At 36.0% G+C, this 16,592-nt stretch overlaps 1 protein-coding gene across 14 annotated transcripts in view; it reads right to left on the bottom strand.

Annotated features, from left to right (window-relative positions):
* Positions 1–16,592, bottom strand: part of CDC42BPA (CDC42 binding protein kinase alpha) — a 187,720-nt gene that overhangs the window by 47,015 nt on the left and 124,113 nt on the right. For all 14 annotated transcript variants that reach the window (XM_064648041.1, XM_064648046.1, XM_064648042.1 and 11 more), the window contains 4 exons: positions 14,297–14,544; positions 9,482–9,587; positions 7,629–7,753; positions 505–610 (listed from right to left, as the gene is read on the bottom strand). In XM_064648041.1, the coding sequence (XP_064504111.1) occupies positions 505–610; positions 7,629–7,753; positions 9,482–9,587; positions 14,297–14,544 (585 nt within the window). The remainder of the gene's footprint in view (positions 1–504; positions 611–7,628; positions 7,754–9,481; positions 9,588–14,296; positions 14,545–16,592) is intronic.

Here is a 16,592-nt window from a genome sequence, read left to right as displayed (position 1 = left end):
AATGTAAGAGTTCATTAATTCCAAAGTAATATAAAATTAAAAATTCAGAGTACACCAAGAATGTTAGTAGAGTATTATTTTTGAACTCTAGTAATATACAGGCAAGATGAATGTTATATGCTGACCTCAAAAGCAAAGAGATTTTATGAATTCTAGTTTTGATGTGCCTCAATTCAAATGACAGCTACAAAGGACATTCACATTTCAAAAGTGAAAGTCTTGAAGGTTTTCATGAACCAAAATACGATTTCCTTCAACAAATTCATATAAAAAGTAGCTACTTGAACAATATAATAGACAAAATCACATTAAAATATATTGGTATTTAATTAACTGAAAAAGAATAAATTTGCTATTCAGTTTATTCAGAAGGGAAGCTCTAGGAAAGTTTAACTTTTGATTAACACAGACTCTACAGACAGATTATTACTGCAGCTGAAACTATCAAATTAGTGGTTTTTTTCCAAACAAAAACCCCTCTGACATATGGAAGTAAAGTCTTACTGTAGCTCTTGCACCCAAACTGGAGTTCCTCAGGGCTTCCAGCTCTTCTGTCATTTTAGAGGCCAAGGCTTGGAGATAACCTCGAGCATCTTTCTCATCGCTTACCCTAAACAATAACATAAGAAAAATACAGTGTTTTAACCAAAGAATCTAAAGAAAAAACAGAAGTCTCTTCACCAAAATAACAACCGGAAACAAATAAAAGCAGAATACAAAAGAAAAATCATAAAACATAAGGAAATGAACAAACAACAAAAAACCCCAAACAGAAAACCACACAGAACTAGTTCTTTGCTGCTTTGTGGAGTTCCATTAAACAATATGCATCGATAAGGAATGAAGACTGAAGAAACATATATCTGAATATGTAATATATGTCTCAGTAAAAACATCAGCTACCTGAAATTGAAACAGTGGGAAAGAAACCTTTCACAATTCATCTTATTTTTAGGGAGCAAATTAAGACAAAATTCACATCCCGGAATTAACAATTCAGTTGTCCATATGATATTGGAATTAGTGGTTGGCTTTACTGTACCAATTGACTAGAAGTACTAGTAGTTAAATCAAACAGTGATGTTACTTCAAGAAATGCTTATTAAATAGGGAGAGTCTACTTCTAATGTTATTAAAGAGCATAAACCAGAAGAGGCCCTCTCATCTAGAGAGCTTGTTTTCTATCAAGACATGTTTTCTGGGTGTAAAGACAACAAGGAGGAGACATGTCTGTTTTTCAGATTCTTTGATCATCAGTTACAAAGGAAGAACAACAACTTTCTGTGATTAATCACAACAGAAGGTTCTTTCTTCACTTTGCCTCAGGTGTTAACATAGAAAAGAAAGCTGGTAAATAATTAATTCATTGAAACTAAGTAGCTTATGAAAAACCTAAAACAAACAAACAGAAAAAATCCTAACATCACCCCTCCTACTCTATTTCCTTACGTGCCTGGCTCTGAACATTTTCATTTTGCCCACAGAAGAGCAAACTCATTTCTGCAACACCAGGACATATGCAAGTTCCTGAGCTAGTCTCAGAGACCAGCAGTCTAATACCACAGCTTGATCACAGTAAAGTCTATCTGCACCAAACACTGAAATGTTTAGGATGTGGTCTAATGAATGAACCCTAAATATTTTAAAATAAAATACAGGAAAGTGGGAAAATAGTTTTTCTATTTCACGAAGTTAACTTATCCTTGCTTCCTGATCTTTCCTTAGTAACTGTAATCCTGAGTATGCTGGACTGGAGATGACAGTTCTCTAGATGGTTAATTTTGTCTCAGAGTGATCTTTCTGCAGAAAGTGTTTCCCCCTCCATGCCTACAGAGCAATATAAGTTTTTCTGGTTTATACTATGGGGTTCACACACACACTGAACACAGTAATGGTGCTACTTGCAAGTTTACCATTAATTATAAAAACATAAAAGTTTCAACACAGACTTATAGACAGTCACCAAGAGGCAACAGAGAGTACATACTCTGAACTGCCATGGGCAAGGGAGGAACAGAAAAGCATTCCCAGAGTGGCTTCAGGGCAAGATCACAGTGTGAAAGCCATGGGCTAAACATCTGCAGGTTGTGGTGACTTCTGAGTGGGCAGTTTAAGATTTATATAAGGAAGACAGACTGCTTTAATACAGAGGAGGCAAAGGCAAAATTAGCGACCATTTCCCACGAATCTCACACCCAACAAGAAAAAGTAAGCACTTATTCATGCCTTGGGCTTTCTCTTCTTTGTCTCCTGCTTATAATTTAGTTCAAGAGGTGGGAAGGAATCTAGGAAAACTGCACATGTCCTGACTGTTAAAGTCAGTGAGAGTTTTGATATTAATGAATCCCTATTTTTTTCCCAAGGTATATCAGAACTTGATGGAAGCAGCATATCAACTTCTTTTCTCAAAACATTCTGGATGACACATTTTGACAACCAGATAATCTTGGCCTACCCAAACCACTTAGGCTATAGAAGTGGGCAAAAGATATGAGAAGTAGCTTAAGATGCTTTTTGGGCACATAATTAAATACATTGTGAAAAAAGTGTAAGCAGGAATAAAAAGAATGTGAGGCTCTCAAGTTGAGAAAGTAGGTTTTCCTGAGGTACTTTTAATGACACACAAAATCTTTGCTGAAAAAAGGGACAATGCCACAATGAAAAATAAAATTAAATTGGTGGCTTTTTTTTTTAACTTTTCTAAATGAAGCTGAAAAACTTTAGGTGTCCAACTTCTTTGTCAATTTTTATCATGCCATATAGACCCATACTTATGGAAAGTGAGAAAACATCAGTTATTTGGTTTATGATGCACAGAACCTTCAGGCTCTAAATGCTGAAAATCTGCACATGCAAAAACCTCAGAGAGATGTTCCACAGTCATACAGAAAACCAGAAAATGAAAACGTAAAGTCAATGTTTACAAGTATCTGTACTGAGTTCAAAGGAACTCCTCAGACTATGAAAAGACAGTAAATAAAAGAAGTACAATTTGGAACTGAGGTAGTTTTGTTGTCCACTAGGTGGCAAAATTCTCTCAATAATGACATACATGGATGGAACATTAAGCGGACCCAAGAGCTCTCGGAGACTTTTTATTTGTTACTGCTTCGCTGGCATTGTTTCATTTAGATGGCTTAAAAAAAAAAAAAAAAAAAAAGACCAAGAATGGTAAAGTTACTCTTAGTAATGTTTCTCCCTTGTCCTCATTGTGACATAGAGCCCTGACAAGCACAGCAAGACACCTGAGGAAGAAAAGTTCTTCAGGTTCCACCCATTCATTTCTTTCTTTACTGAAAATTGAGTTTAACTCTTCTGTTTTTCTATCTCACATATATTTATTCATATATTATTACCATTGCAAGCTTAGTTCATTAACTATAAAGAACCTAGAACAGAAGTACAGTATAAATTCCTGTAAAATTAAATTTAACCTTTTGGTTGGAGAGCTAACATCATGACGACCTCCAAATAACCACTGGCTGTTATCTAGTATGTAATTTTTCAGGATGCTCGGAAAGTCAGGCTCCCTGGGTCCCCAGCTGGGATATTTTATAATACAAAATGGACCGAGAGGACCAGAGACTTTGCTCAACAGGACTGATCTTAAAGACCTGGGATTTTACACCGTGATCAATCTCACTGGATTTAAAAACCCCAAGGAAATCTGAGAGTCATGACTCCCATTTCTCCTGTAGTTTCTCAACACTTTTACATTTCTGTTGTTGTATCAGGATGCTCAAAGTAGACTTAACGTTTTCCTTTATCCCTGCTCTCTCCAACAAAATTTGTTTTTTTAGAACTACTTCTCTAAAAATTTTCAACACTTGACTCTGCTCTCAAACCCTGAAATTTCCCCCCACCCTCCAGATTTTCTATTTTAGAGATAATTCTTACTATTCTTACCTCAAGCAGAATGTGTCTCAGAATTTTCGCTTTTTGAGTTTCTTAGTTGAATTTGCCCGTAATTTTTGCTAAATCTTTGTCATAGTTTGTGTGTGCTTTCTTCTGAGAGGAACCAGATTTTTTATGTTTGATTTAGATCAGAAATGTCAGGGGGAGGGGGAAAGGGGAGAGTTCGCATTTTTTTGTTTGCTTGTGGTTTTGCTCTGTTTTTTTTCCAATAAAATCAATAATTCAGATAAAATCAACCATAATATAAAAAATACCTGACTGACAAGGAAAATATTAACTGAATCTTCCGGTAAACAACAGCCACAGTTGGCCTGCTGAATCTAAGCCCAACATCCATTCTGTAGGTAAAACAGGTAAGATTTAGCTCATTCACTCAGCAGTACAGGATTATCCATTTGAAACAGTTGTCTAGGCTTCCATTTCAATCAGCTGTGAGAAAAACAGACTTCTACAGGACTAGCCATGGGATTTATTTTAGTTGTCTACATTAGGACTTCTGCAGCTAGGTTACATGAACCCCTCCCAGAGAGACTAATAAGATAAGAATCTTGCCAAGTACTCTGGGAATCACTACCAAGATTTTCATTGACCTCCTTTCTGCACAGCACAGAAATACGGTACCACGGCTATTTAAAAGATTCCTTTTTAAAGTGACTGCATTAACCTCCAATTCCTTTCCTCTTTCCCATAGGAAAATTTACAGCTGACTATAAAAGCCTCAATATTTCCTACTCTTGTCAAGGAATGATGAGTGATTTGGTTAATATAAACTTGTCAATATAATAGCTCCATTAAGGCTGAATGATCTGTGAGGATCTGTTGTGTCCACAATAGAATTTGCAATGAAAGTTTGATTCCAGTGTTTATATTAAAACTTTGCCTATATTTATGGTATCTTGGGATAAGAATAGCAAAATTAAAAGGCTTTTGTACATTATCTCTAAAACAGATACAAGGAAGCAGAGTTAGAAAGCAGGGAAAGGCTAAAGAGAATGTGACAGGCCATTAAAATTACTCACAAGTTATAAAATCTCAAAGAAACAGCTATTTAGAAAGGCCCAAGGAGTCATGAAGAAAGTAACAATCTTAACCATCCAATCTCAACCAACCATGGATTAGAATAGTGGGGTAAATTTCCTGAGAGAGTTATCTATTAGATGGCAAAGCACTTAAAGGAAGTGAGGAACTCCTTGGGCTTGTGTTACTCAAAACAGGCCAGAAGGAATCCCTTGACCACCACAGGCAGCTGAGCAAATTATTTACAAACCCAGTAATCAATTCCATCTACTACCTCCTATCCTTCCTGAATCACGGTACAAAAAGAAGACAGCAGTTTTTAAGAGGGGGCAGGTATGCAGCCAAAATACATATTTTAATGTAATATTTTAAAATACAATAATTATATATAATAATATATATTTAATATAATAATTATATATAAAAATTATATTAAAATATAATAAGAGAAAAATCTGTTAGTTTTGAAGAGGTAGCCTACAAGCTCTACCCAACTTTGGTAGCTCCATTCTGTTGTCATACTGAAGATGTACACAGGAACTGATTTAAACTGCATGTTCCTCTGAGGAAAACATAGGCTTATGACTCTTTAAATAAGTCTAGTTTTCTTCAATATTAGGTGGTGTTTTTTTCTCCTTTAAAGCATTTATCATTATAACAGATGCTTAAATACTTCATATAGCACCCCATGTTCCCCAGAGAAGGACCTAGTTTTGGTATGGAGTGCTGAATTCTAAGGACAGCAGATGAACATGACCAGATTTTCTAGGTAACACATGGAAAAATCTAAACATAACAAGGAAAAAATGTGACCTAAGATAAAGGCTCACATAGTTGAAAAAAATTTAACATAAGCAGAGAAAACTGAGTGTGTATAATGAAAATTAAGTGAAAATTGAGATGTGTATAGTGATGACAAACTGGAAACAAGCAAGATTTTTTTGACTCTTTAATGTCTGCCCACAGTGCTTTTGTTTTTTTTCTTTTCAGAAAATTCTTTAGTTTTTAGTTCCATACTTTTTAAAAGACACTATATTATTGTAAGGGATCAGCAAAATGGTGTCTGCAATTCAGAAAGTTAGGCTTGCATGTGTCTGGATCTTTTTTCATTAAGTATCTTTAGAGATAACAAAAAACTCAAGCCCAAACCCTTTTACCACGCCACAGTGACATCTCTAACATGAAAAATGCTTTATCATATACCTGAACCACATCGGTAGTACATCTTAAAATATTAAACACTTTCATAAGATGCAGAAGGTACATTCTTAATGGCTTTTGGTACATTTTTACATAGTGTTAAGTAAAAGAATCCACAACTGATTCCAGTTTGTTTTTGTCCATAACTGCCAGGTTTTATGAGTGCTTTCACAAGTAAATTTGAAAAATTGGGTTTGATTACCTTGGTGCATTACGACTGATACCTTAAAACAACAAGGAATGTGAAATAAAAGACTTGTCTGACTTGTTATCTTGACTTTTTCCTGAATAAACATTTTTGATTGGCCAGAAATTTAAATTCATTTAAACAATTTTTAAGTACTTTTTTTAATTTCTGTGACACAGGTTGTCTACCACACCCACAGTTATGAGAGACAAGATATAAAAGGAACATGGACAAAGCGGACTCTTTAAATTTTTTACCTTCTGCTACAAATACAAGGCCTTGAGACACTAGGACTTCATAACACGGACCAGCGTTACATAATTTCATGTAAAAAACATTGTTTAAATGAAACCCAGAAGATGGCCTTTCTTTCTTGTTATGTATTCACATGGTAGTATTCAAAAGCCAAACTTCTCTGTATCTGGACAACAAAATTATACTGACATTACAACACCACCAAACTAGGTTTCACTGAAACAATGTTTCCCGTTTTTGCCTGGATACAACAAATTAGATTTTTTCACTAACATGAGATGGGAAAAAGGGGGGGGGGAGGGAATAATCAAGTAGTACAAGAAAAAAGATTAGTATATGATGATGTATATATGATGATGTCTTCCCACAAGTGGATGATCTGTAAAAAAAAAAAAGTCTGAATGCAATCTGGTTTTGTAGATGTGAAACACTGCAATGGACCATTAAAAGGAAGGGGAGATAAGCAGGCATGGAAGGGAAAAATAAAGATAGATAAAAAACCTAGAATACACAATCTTTTACCCTTAATAGTTTCAACATTTTTTTTCACAGAAACATAACATCATTATTTAGCAAAAGTACTATTAGAAACATTACTTGACTGGCTTTGTGGTAGTCTCAAATGACCTCCTTGTAAAAAATCACATAAAAGTTGCACTGTATTTGTTTCATTCTGCCACATGCCAAGCAGATGAAGGAAATTAATGCCCAGACACAAACACTCTCAAGTCACTGCTTTTCCCAGGCTTGTTCCCCCTTGGAGGCGTGAGCTCAGCACATGATTCCTTTCAGCATTTTTCCACAGCCACAAGCCACACCCAATGACCACGATTCTTCTGCACTTTAAAAAGCTGTATTTGGTAAGACACTTTCACTCTTAAGGAAGAACAAAATTTTCTGGATTTGTCTATTATTAAAATCTCAAACAAAACCCCAGACGGGTGTGAGATTTCACCTAAGCACTTCCAAGTGCCTTGTGCAGAGACAAAAATGCAGTAACAGCCCCACCACATATTGAGGGGATTCTGTAATGACATGAGAGCAGAGTACTCACCATTGGATAATCTCAGTAATTTGGGCCTCCCAATGGGCCACAGACTCCTTCTTATCAGCCAGGTCTCTCATCTCTTCTTCCAGCTGCCGATTATTCATACTCAGCCTCTCGAACATGGCAGTGAGCTGAATGAGAATTTAAACAACTTATTAAAAGTATAAACTGCTGTGACTCCATCTCTGTGCAGACTCAAAGCCCCCCCATCTTTCCCTCTCCCACATCGTGTATCTGTTTTAAAAATTGGTACTGCCCATCACAATAAACACTATGTAACAATAAAAGCCAGAATCTCTTCTCGCCTACGGCCTTAGCTGTATTGAAAGGTCACTTTTAAGGACTAGAACTACATTTTTACTCTACCAAATAAATCACTTTTCTGAGCCTCCACATACCTCTACAGCTCTTAGAAGGTTTCTGCTTTGCACCATATAGGTGTGGAATGTTCTGTATAGAAAAAGCTACATTAAAAGAGCAAAGCAAAGGCATAAAAATTGTTATAGCTCAGATAAGACTGCCGAACCTCTCCCTTGTTTAGTAACCATGGAGAAAGACAGGCTTAACAGATACAAGCATAAGACAGTCCTGAGATTCTCCAGGTGTTTCACATTCCCCTATTTTTCATTGTACTTACTTGCAGACAGGGAAACTGAAATTAAATGCACATATTTAAGAGCAATATGTTATACCTAGCAATTAACCTCTCGCATTCACATAGCTGCCATTCACACATGCACATTCTGCAAGACAAAAGCCACAGCTAACCTGAGCTGGTAATGGGAACTAAACCTTCATTATGTTAAATTATTATTCAGAAAGTCAAACTGGAATCAGAGACCAGAAAGATTTTGTAGGAAGGCCTTCTAAAGAGAATGAATCTCACGTGAAAGGCTTCTTTTAGTACTGAAATATATTAACAAATCAAAATGATAAAAAAATTGCCAGTTTTAAATCTATTTTGCTTTTTACTTCAAATATGAATAACTCCACACCCTATTTATCATTTAAATGGTCTTATCATTTAAATATGCCTACTTATTAAATGTCATTGGACAGGAAAAATACAAAGTTAATTGGGGGGGAGAGAGAGAGCACAAAACCAATCTAAGTGACTAGGCTCTACTGTTCTTGGACTAAGCCTACATATAGGCATGTATATGATGTGTCATACTGGTATGAAAATATACTTAAATTTGAGCACTAACATGCAAACATGCTTACTTTGAAGAACATTGTACTTTCATCACATTTTTAGAAAATCTAATGTATTACAAAAATAATAGACAAGTTTAGCAAGACTTGGATAATCCACAATGAACTTGAATAACCAGTCAAAATGAACAATAAAGAGACAATCCAAATGCACGAATCATAATTATTACTTGCTCAACACACTTCAATTAATATGCCTTATCATTTGTATTTTTTTAATATCTCCAAGTAATACTTAACCTCAAAGGGTAGGAGGGGGCCTGGTATTTCACAACAATTGACATGCAAATATACTCTAAGTAATCACATCATTAACTATGTATTTTTATATTTGGGTCATACAATGAAATAACCCTTTTTTGTTGGCTTACAGTGTTGTCTAGAATTAATCTTACGAACTGTAAGACCATTTAATTAAACTCCCACACATAAATACTAATATATGTATATATGTACAGACGCCTTCTCAAGTTTGGATGCATGCAGATCCTCTATTCAAATCAAATATTAATCACCAATTTTTGTATAACATCAATTTCTGCTACCAGTTAAGAGTTAATAATAACCAATACAGCTCTATATTGTCCAGTTTGTACACAGCATACAAGAGTTGTAAATTTAGGACTCAACTACTCAGCATTTACCTTATCAAGTTCATTTGTAAGTTTTTTGTTCTCCTCTGTCAGCAGAAGCTTTTCTCGTTCATATTTTTGTTTGAACTCTGTTTCAAATTCCTCTCTCTCACTTTGGCTAAGAAATAAAGTAAAGTAGAATTAGAAAGTTTTCTATTCTAAAACTCACCCCATTATTCACTTAAACACAGAGACCAATGCACACATGCTGAAGTGAAGTACTACATTGATAACAGCACAGTCTATTCAAAATAAGTAATTTGATACACTACCATCTTAGGACTATAAGATAGTCTGTTGAATTTTTAGTGTTAGACAGTATAGAATTAACAGAGCTTCACCAAGCTACTGTTTATCAATCCACTTAACAGAAATTTTATTCTTCAGATGAATCCTTCACACATTGAGCAGCCGTGATCCTGCAGACCAAAGTGTGTGTCGATACTCTAAAATGCTCTGCTCATAGAAATATTATTTTAACTTATACATTTCTACAATTCCAAGTTTCACTGAATGACCAGCAAAAATGACCACACATGAAACCAGAGCATATAGAAGCTACATTAGAGGACCTGGAGCTGGGTCTCTGATGAGAAAAGCTTATATATGGGCTAGTCTTTGGACAATTTAGAACAGCCAGAAGACACATTTGAACTGTTAATTCAGGTACCATATATTAACTATAAGTAAAAAGGGGATGGATAGCCTATACACTCTTAATATAACCAGATTCTACAGCAAGTTTGGACCATTCTTTCTGAGAAAGTTTCCCAGCAGCTGTTTCCCCCAAGCCTTCCCTTCTCCCACAGATGTCATTCAGTAGAGGAGAACCTCTGGTTGAATCTGCTTAATATCAACTTTAATCTAGCACAATGAACACGAGAACTGGAAAATAAATGAAGCTGCAGGTCCTCTGTTTGCCAAAAAACGTAAATTCCTTCAAGTGGTGTACACAATGTTTTAGATGTGTAACTCCCACCTCGTAACTACTGATTTCAGACTCGGTACATTTGCATCTTGTACTCACCTTTTTACCAATTATTCAGGTCACTGGCACAAAGTTCATCAGTAGGTTGATAGAACTATATTATAAATGCCACATATACAGTAAATACCCATTCATCAAGTACCACTGTCCAGCCTTAAAAAGGCTAGAAAAAATGAGCAGTATAAAAGGTTAACTGTAAAAATAAAATCCAGAGGAAACCTTGTCTTGAGCACTGCAATTTTTTTTCTGGATACAGATCAGAATTTTACTGATCTGTGTTACTGTGCAACACAGAAATCACATCCTTGCCTCTTTTTCTGAGATGCAGAACTACTACAATTCTATCAAATTGAGAGAACACCATTAAAGGATGAGAAATGTCAGTGGCTACAGCAAACCCAGTTAACAGCAATGCTGGTTTGAATTTCCTATTCCTAATTTGAAATTCATTTAGTGTTTCAACCACTCTTTGAAATCTAGTACATCATGTTAGACCCATAGTGAAATTCTATGTTGCTAGGCATCCTTTGAAACTTAATACTTCATCCTAGTAAAGTAACATACTATAGTTACTGTTTAAATGCCAAGTTTGAAATTCACCACCACTCCTTTTCTATATCAACAGATTCCATGCATATGATGAGCAGTCTAGGGAAAAGACAGGAAGAGATTAAAGCATTGGTTGTCAGGGGAATTAATAACAGGTCCTGCTTCTGTTTTCAAGGCTTAGATTCAAAGCTAATTTCTCAGGCAGAAGACCAAACTAATTTTTAATTAATTTCTTTAAAGATTTCATGGTTTTGTTTAGGATTTTTAATTCTATATTTGTCTTAAATTTATTCCTTAAGCCTCTAAGGCTGAAAGTAGCCATAAATGGTGGTGTTTAAGGAAGCTTTAGGTTGATGAAAGAGCCCAACATATTTGTAGTTTTCTGTATTTTGCTTATTGGACTTATTTCAACTGGTCATTGTCGCTACCCCTTAAGTCAGACTGCTGTAGTGTAATACAGAAATGAAGATAAATTTGAAACAGAGAAGAATGTGGGTATAATCTATCACACACAAATATCAACTCAGCAAACTACAGAACTGTGACAGACTCCATAGATGTACCTTGGACAGCCAGCAAGATCAAAATAATGCCTTTGCTTTGAAGCCTGGCATCCTCCTCTCCCATCAAGCTTTTACTCTCATCTAACATTTAGCTATGTATCTGCTCTTCAAGTTAAGAAATCATACATGATCCAGCTTTCTTTTTATCAGTAAAACTGCAGCAAACCACATGCAAGCAATGTGAAATACAGCTTTATTGTATCACTGTCACTCCAACTCTTTATTGCATCTGTACAAAGTGGTGAAATATTTTATCTTACTGCTTTGAAACCAAGAAAAGTTGACCCAAAACAAATACCAGCCCCCAGGCTTCTTTATGTCACAATTTAAAACCAGCAAATGCTGTTTTATAAAGCCCCCTGCTTTATAAATCCATCATGAAATGATAGGCTTAAAAGAAACTTCTACAAACATGATTAATTTTGCACAGTTTCTTGCACCTTCTTCTGAAATATTTCATAATGACAATTCTAAGAAATGGAATCTTGTGCTGCACAGATCACTGGCCTGATACTGTGTTCCTACGCTTCCAACTTCAATAGCATGCAGCTTATGAGACTTTAGCAAAGGGCAATCACTTTGTACAGAAAGGTAGTTTCTCTCCCTTGAAGACTTATGCTGTTGAAGTATTTGAAGGAAACAAAGAAAAAATACCTATTAAAAAATAGCCGTAACAGAAACGACAAACATGCAAGTTACACAAAAATGTACAAAGAGACTTCGTTAAAGCTCTTACTGATCCTTGCTTGGAGTAACCTATGTAATTCACTCTTATATATAGTCCTTACAAAGTAATACAACCACATCCTCTTACCAAAATCTTTTTTAATATGCATGGAAGATTATTTTTAGACTACTAAAATATTTTTGCCAAACTGTATAAGCACACTTCAACTCCACACCCACTAAAAGCCTATTGTTGAAATAATTCCTCTTATCTCAGCATAAATCCTCCAGGTGCTTCCTTTTCAACGCTTACACTGAACACCTCTGCACTGGAAGACTCACAAAAAGCTTTTCATGCCTGACTACAAAAGCTAAAAACAACAGGTGTAAGCAGAAACAAAAAAATCCATGTTCTTTTATGGAAAGCTACCAAATATTGAGAATTGAGTAGCAACCGCAATTCTTGCATTCCTAATATTTAAGATTCCCTTCTAAATTGCAGAAGTCTATCTATAGCATAACTTGAACAGAGGACTACTGCAATTCTGTGGAGCCCTAATACTTGCATCAGATTCTGCAGATTTGTTTAACAAAACACAGATAAAATCAGGCCTTCATCAATCACTCATCGTGTGCTTGGACACCTGACTTAATATGATGCTGAAGCCCTTCCCATGAAGAGCCAAGTGTTGGATACCTGTTATGTGACACATTTCTGTTCATGCTTTCAAATGTTTTCTTACACTAACATTTGAAATACATACAGCACCCGCATTAGAACTGCATCTAGTTCTCTATACAGAGAAACCAGATTGAAAGAAGATTTATGAACTAGCTAGCATGAAGCACATCAACATTTGTTATTTCACTAGATAGACATCTAGTTAGAATGTCTACAGCTGTACAACACTAGAATTAGGAAAGAAGGAGCGTTTGGTCTGGTCAGTGCTTGGAGGTATGATCTTTACCAACAGTTTAGCCTGCAGAAAGAAGTATTACTGATTTTTTTATTTAATATTCCTCCCTCTGAGGAATAACACTGCTGGAGTTAAAAGCGTGTCATACTATCACCTTTTTATTTTACAAGACAGAATAGCCTTTTGTGAATTTGTAACTCATTGGTCAGCAAGACCATTAAGTTGTGTTACAATGAAAACATGCTGCTGATGCAAGCTTTACCTCTTAACCTAGAACAAAGCAGTGAACTACTGTGGTGTTACTATGTCCAGCCTACGAATAGCTGCATGCTAGGAAGAAACAGTTCATCCACTTCATTCTAGGCTGTATGATCTATGTCCCCTGCTGAACACAATTTACCAGAGAAGCAGTGTTTCTACTCCTATTCGCATTAACTTCTTTGAAAAAAATCAGTATTTCATTTGCTACTTATATTTAAGGACTCGCTACAGTTTGGTTCAGCTTGCAGCAGGAACTTCTCCATGGTTTCTCTAATATGCCATCTTGCTACAGCAGCAGAAAGATACATCTATGTTACCCTCTATAAAGCATTCCGAATTTTTTAGGAATGAACATGAACACCTTTAATTTATTATTATTTCCACTTCTATGTTATCCAACAGAAAATTTGGTTTTATTGATGAATGCCTGAAGGAACATTCTCAAGGCCAGTTATAAGCCCCACCACGTGGGAGAGAAAAAAGCAGGTCTGACAAATTACCATGTCAGAAGAGATAAAGCAGCTTACGCCTACAGTAGTCTGCTGACTGATGTTAACACTGGATGGAACCCAGCATGGATTAGCCTCGGTTCGCATTAAGTGACTGTTCCTGTGCTGGCAGAAATGTAAACAATAGTTGATCTCTAACACGTTAGTTTTGCATCAAAAGATGAAAACACCAAATAAAAGAAAAAAATGTCAAAAAACTGCATGAAAGTGCAACATAAGCTTCAGGGGTCAACTTACCCAGAGCTGCAAGTCTGCAACTCAAGTTGCATACCTTGGAATGGCCTGCACTACAGTTAAGGAAGTGACAGTGTGTTTGGAAAAACACTAGGAGACTTCAAAAGATTGAAAAAAGGTAAATTCCATACAATACTCACTTTTCTCTTCTTGTTTTCTCTAACTTGTCTTTCAAAACCATGATTTCCTTCTTGAGGGCAAGCTGCTGGCTCTCTGCATCCCGCAGTTCTTTCTTCAGACTTTTTATTTCATTAGCATGCAACATTTCACGTTTAGATAGTTCCTCTTCATAGAAAACACTTTTCTTTTCCAAGTCTGCCTTTAATTTAGTGATCTCTTGCTGGTGTTCTATACTGCTTACCCCAGGTGAGCGACCAACCTGTTTTTGCTAAAATAAACAGCCCCAAATTAACACTCATGAATGCTGAAAATTATCCTTAATAACAATTCAATATTCATAAGTTTATGTTCAGAAAATATCCCATTAGAGACTTGAGTTAAACACATCTATCTCAATTTTTTTCAAGATTTGTTACAACACTAATTTCAACAGTACTCTATCGTTTTGTTATTTAAATGCAGTAACAGTTTTCAAGCCATTGAAAATTTGATCATCACTTTAAACATCTCTCATCACATTCTGACTCCCCTTACATGCAGTCAGAAAGTGACCACAGAATTAGAAGACACTTAATGGTTCCACTCACACAGTTGACAGCAGCAAGTTCTAGTGACTTTTCAGGAATGCAGAGTAAGGACTATGATATACAGTTAATATATTTTGAAGGACAAATAATTTGCAGAAAAGCTATACTAAGGCAAGAAGAGGCTTAAATGAAGGCTAAAATCTAGCTACAGAAACACTATATGGATTGTATCAGTCAGGAGGGAAACCTGACCTATTTTACTTAAAACTAACCATTTACATCATAGTGGATTAATAGGAAAAACAAGCTTTAAACAATAAGAGTAATTACTTCACTTTTCGCAGCTGCATAGCTCTCTTAGTGAGGTCTTCTGGCATTTCAATAGTCTTTACACACTGCTTCAGGATACATACACATTTGCACCATATGCTGCACTCACTAAACTCAATGTCCTGCCATAACATAGAGGAGGAGCAAGATCAGGTTCAAAATGAGATAGTGGCATGACATGCACTGAAATCCAAGTATGGAAATAACTTTTTAATGTAAACATATGGACAACTTGGTTTGGAATTTCTTCTATTTTTAAAAATATGTAATTAAACATTGTCTAAGGAAAGGAAAATAACTTAATAAAAACACTGTGTTTTGAGAAAGTGCAGGAAACCGGAAAACGTACTTCCTTATGGTGACTGTGTCACACCTTTAAGAGGATCGAAGATATTTTGTTAATTATACCTTCATTCTTACCATGAGATATTAAATACCTCTCAGTCACCCTTAATTGGACATGGTTTTGGGTAGATATCTTTTGCTCATGTATGAACAGGCTTTAAGAGCTAAATGTCATTGTGGAACATTCCGATGAGCTGAATTTCTACCATGACAAATTCTATGAGAAAGCTGGGCCTTGCTGTTAGTGTCAGCAAAAAACTGCAAAGCCCCCTAAATGTATGAGCCAGAGATGTGCTGCTACTGCATTGTCTTCTCTAACTCATCAAAACAAAACTCTGTTTTGATCTAAGAGTAAAGTCCTGCCCTTAGGAGGATGCAGAATGGTAAACTGGAGAAAGAAGATGCCATCCTAAGAGTAGACAGCTTGCAGAAAGAAAGATTTAAAAAAAAAAAGAAAGACAATCAAGCAAGCATAGGAATTTAGGAATTTTCTTTCCTGCACAGGCTGTTAACTACTGAACTTGTTTGTTACTGCCCAACATACCCAACTGCCTACACATACATGGCAATGGAGCACAAAAAAAGCTTAGGCTTTGCAACATCATGTAGCAGGTACATAAAATGTTTTAGTGGTATTGCACACTTTTTACCACAAAGAAAAGATACTATTAAGACCATAAGACAGATGGTGCAGTAGAAGAGAAAGCTGAACGGTATTTAACAGCGGTTTAACTAGAGGTATAGAATAAACAGAGAATATATTCTGAATTGATGTAAGCACAAATTCCAAATAGATGTTTTCATACATGCCCGTTTCAAGTGGACAAATGGTGCAACTGAGACATAATGCATCCCCTGGCATATAGACAGCTGCTGTTTAATGCACCCCAGGGTGCAGTTTGCCCTCTTGGCTGCCAGGGCACACTGCGGACTCATATCGAGCCTGATTTTATTGAAAATCCAAATACATGACGTCCACAGGATCTCCTCTGTCCGCACATTTACTGACAACTTTGCAGAATCCCAGCAGGTCAGTGCTGCAGGACTTGGCTGGCCAGAAGGCACACTGCCTTCTTCCCAATAGGCTCTGCTTCATCCAGGAACTCTCTGACCT

The sequence above is a fragment of the Pseudopipra pipra genome, chromosome 3, assembly GCF_036250125.1.
Source record: "Pseudopipra pipra isolate bDixPip1 chromosome 3, bDixPip1.hap1, whole genome shotgun sequence".
Lineage (NCBI taxonomy): Eukaryota > Metazoa > Chordata > Aves > Passeriformes > Pipridae > Pseudopipra > Pseudopipra pipra.
This window is presented reverse-complemented; position numbering and strand designations above follow the sequence as displayed.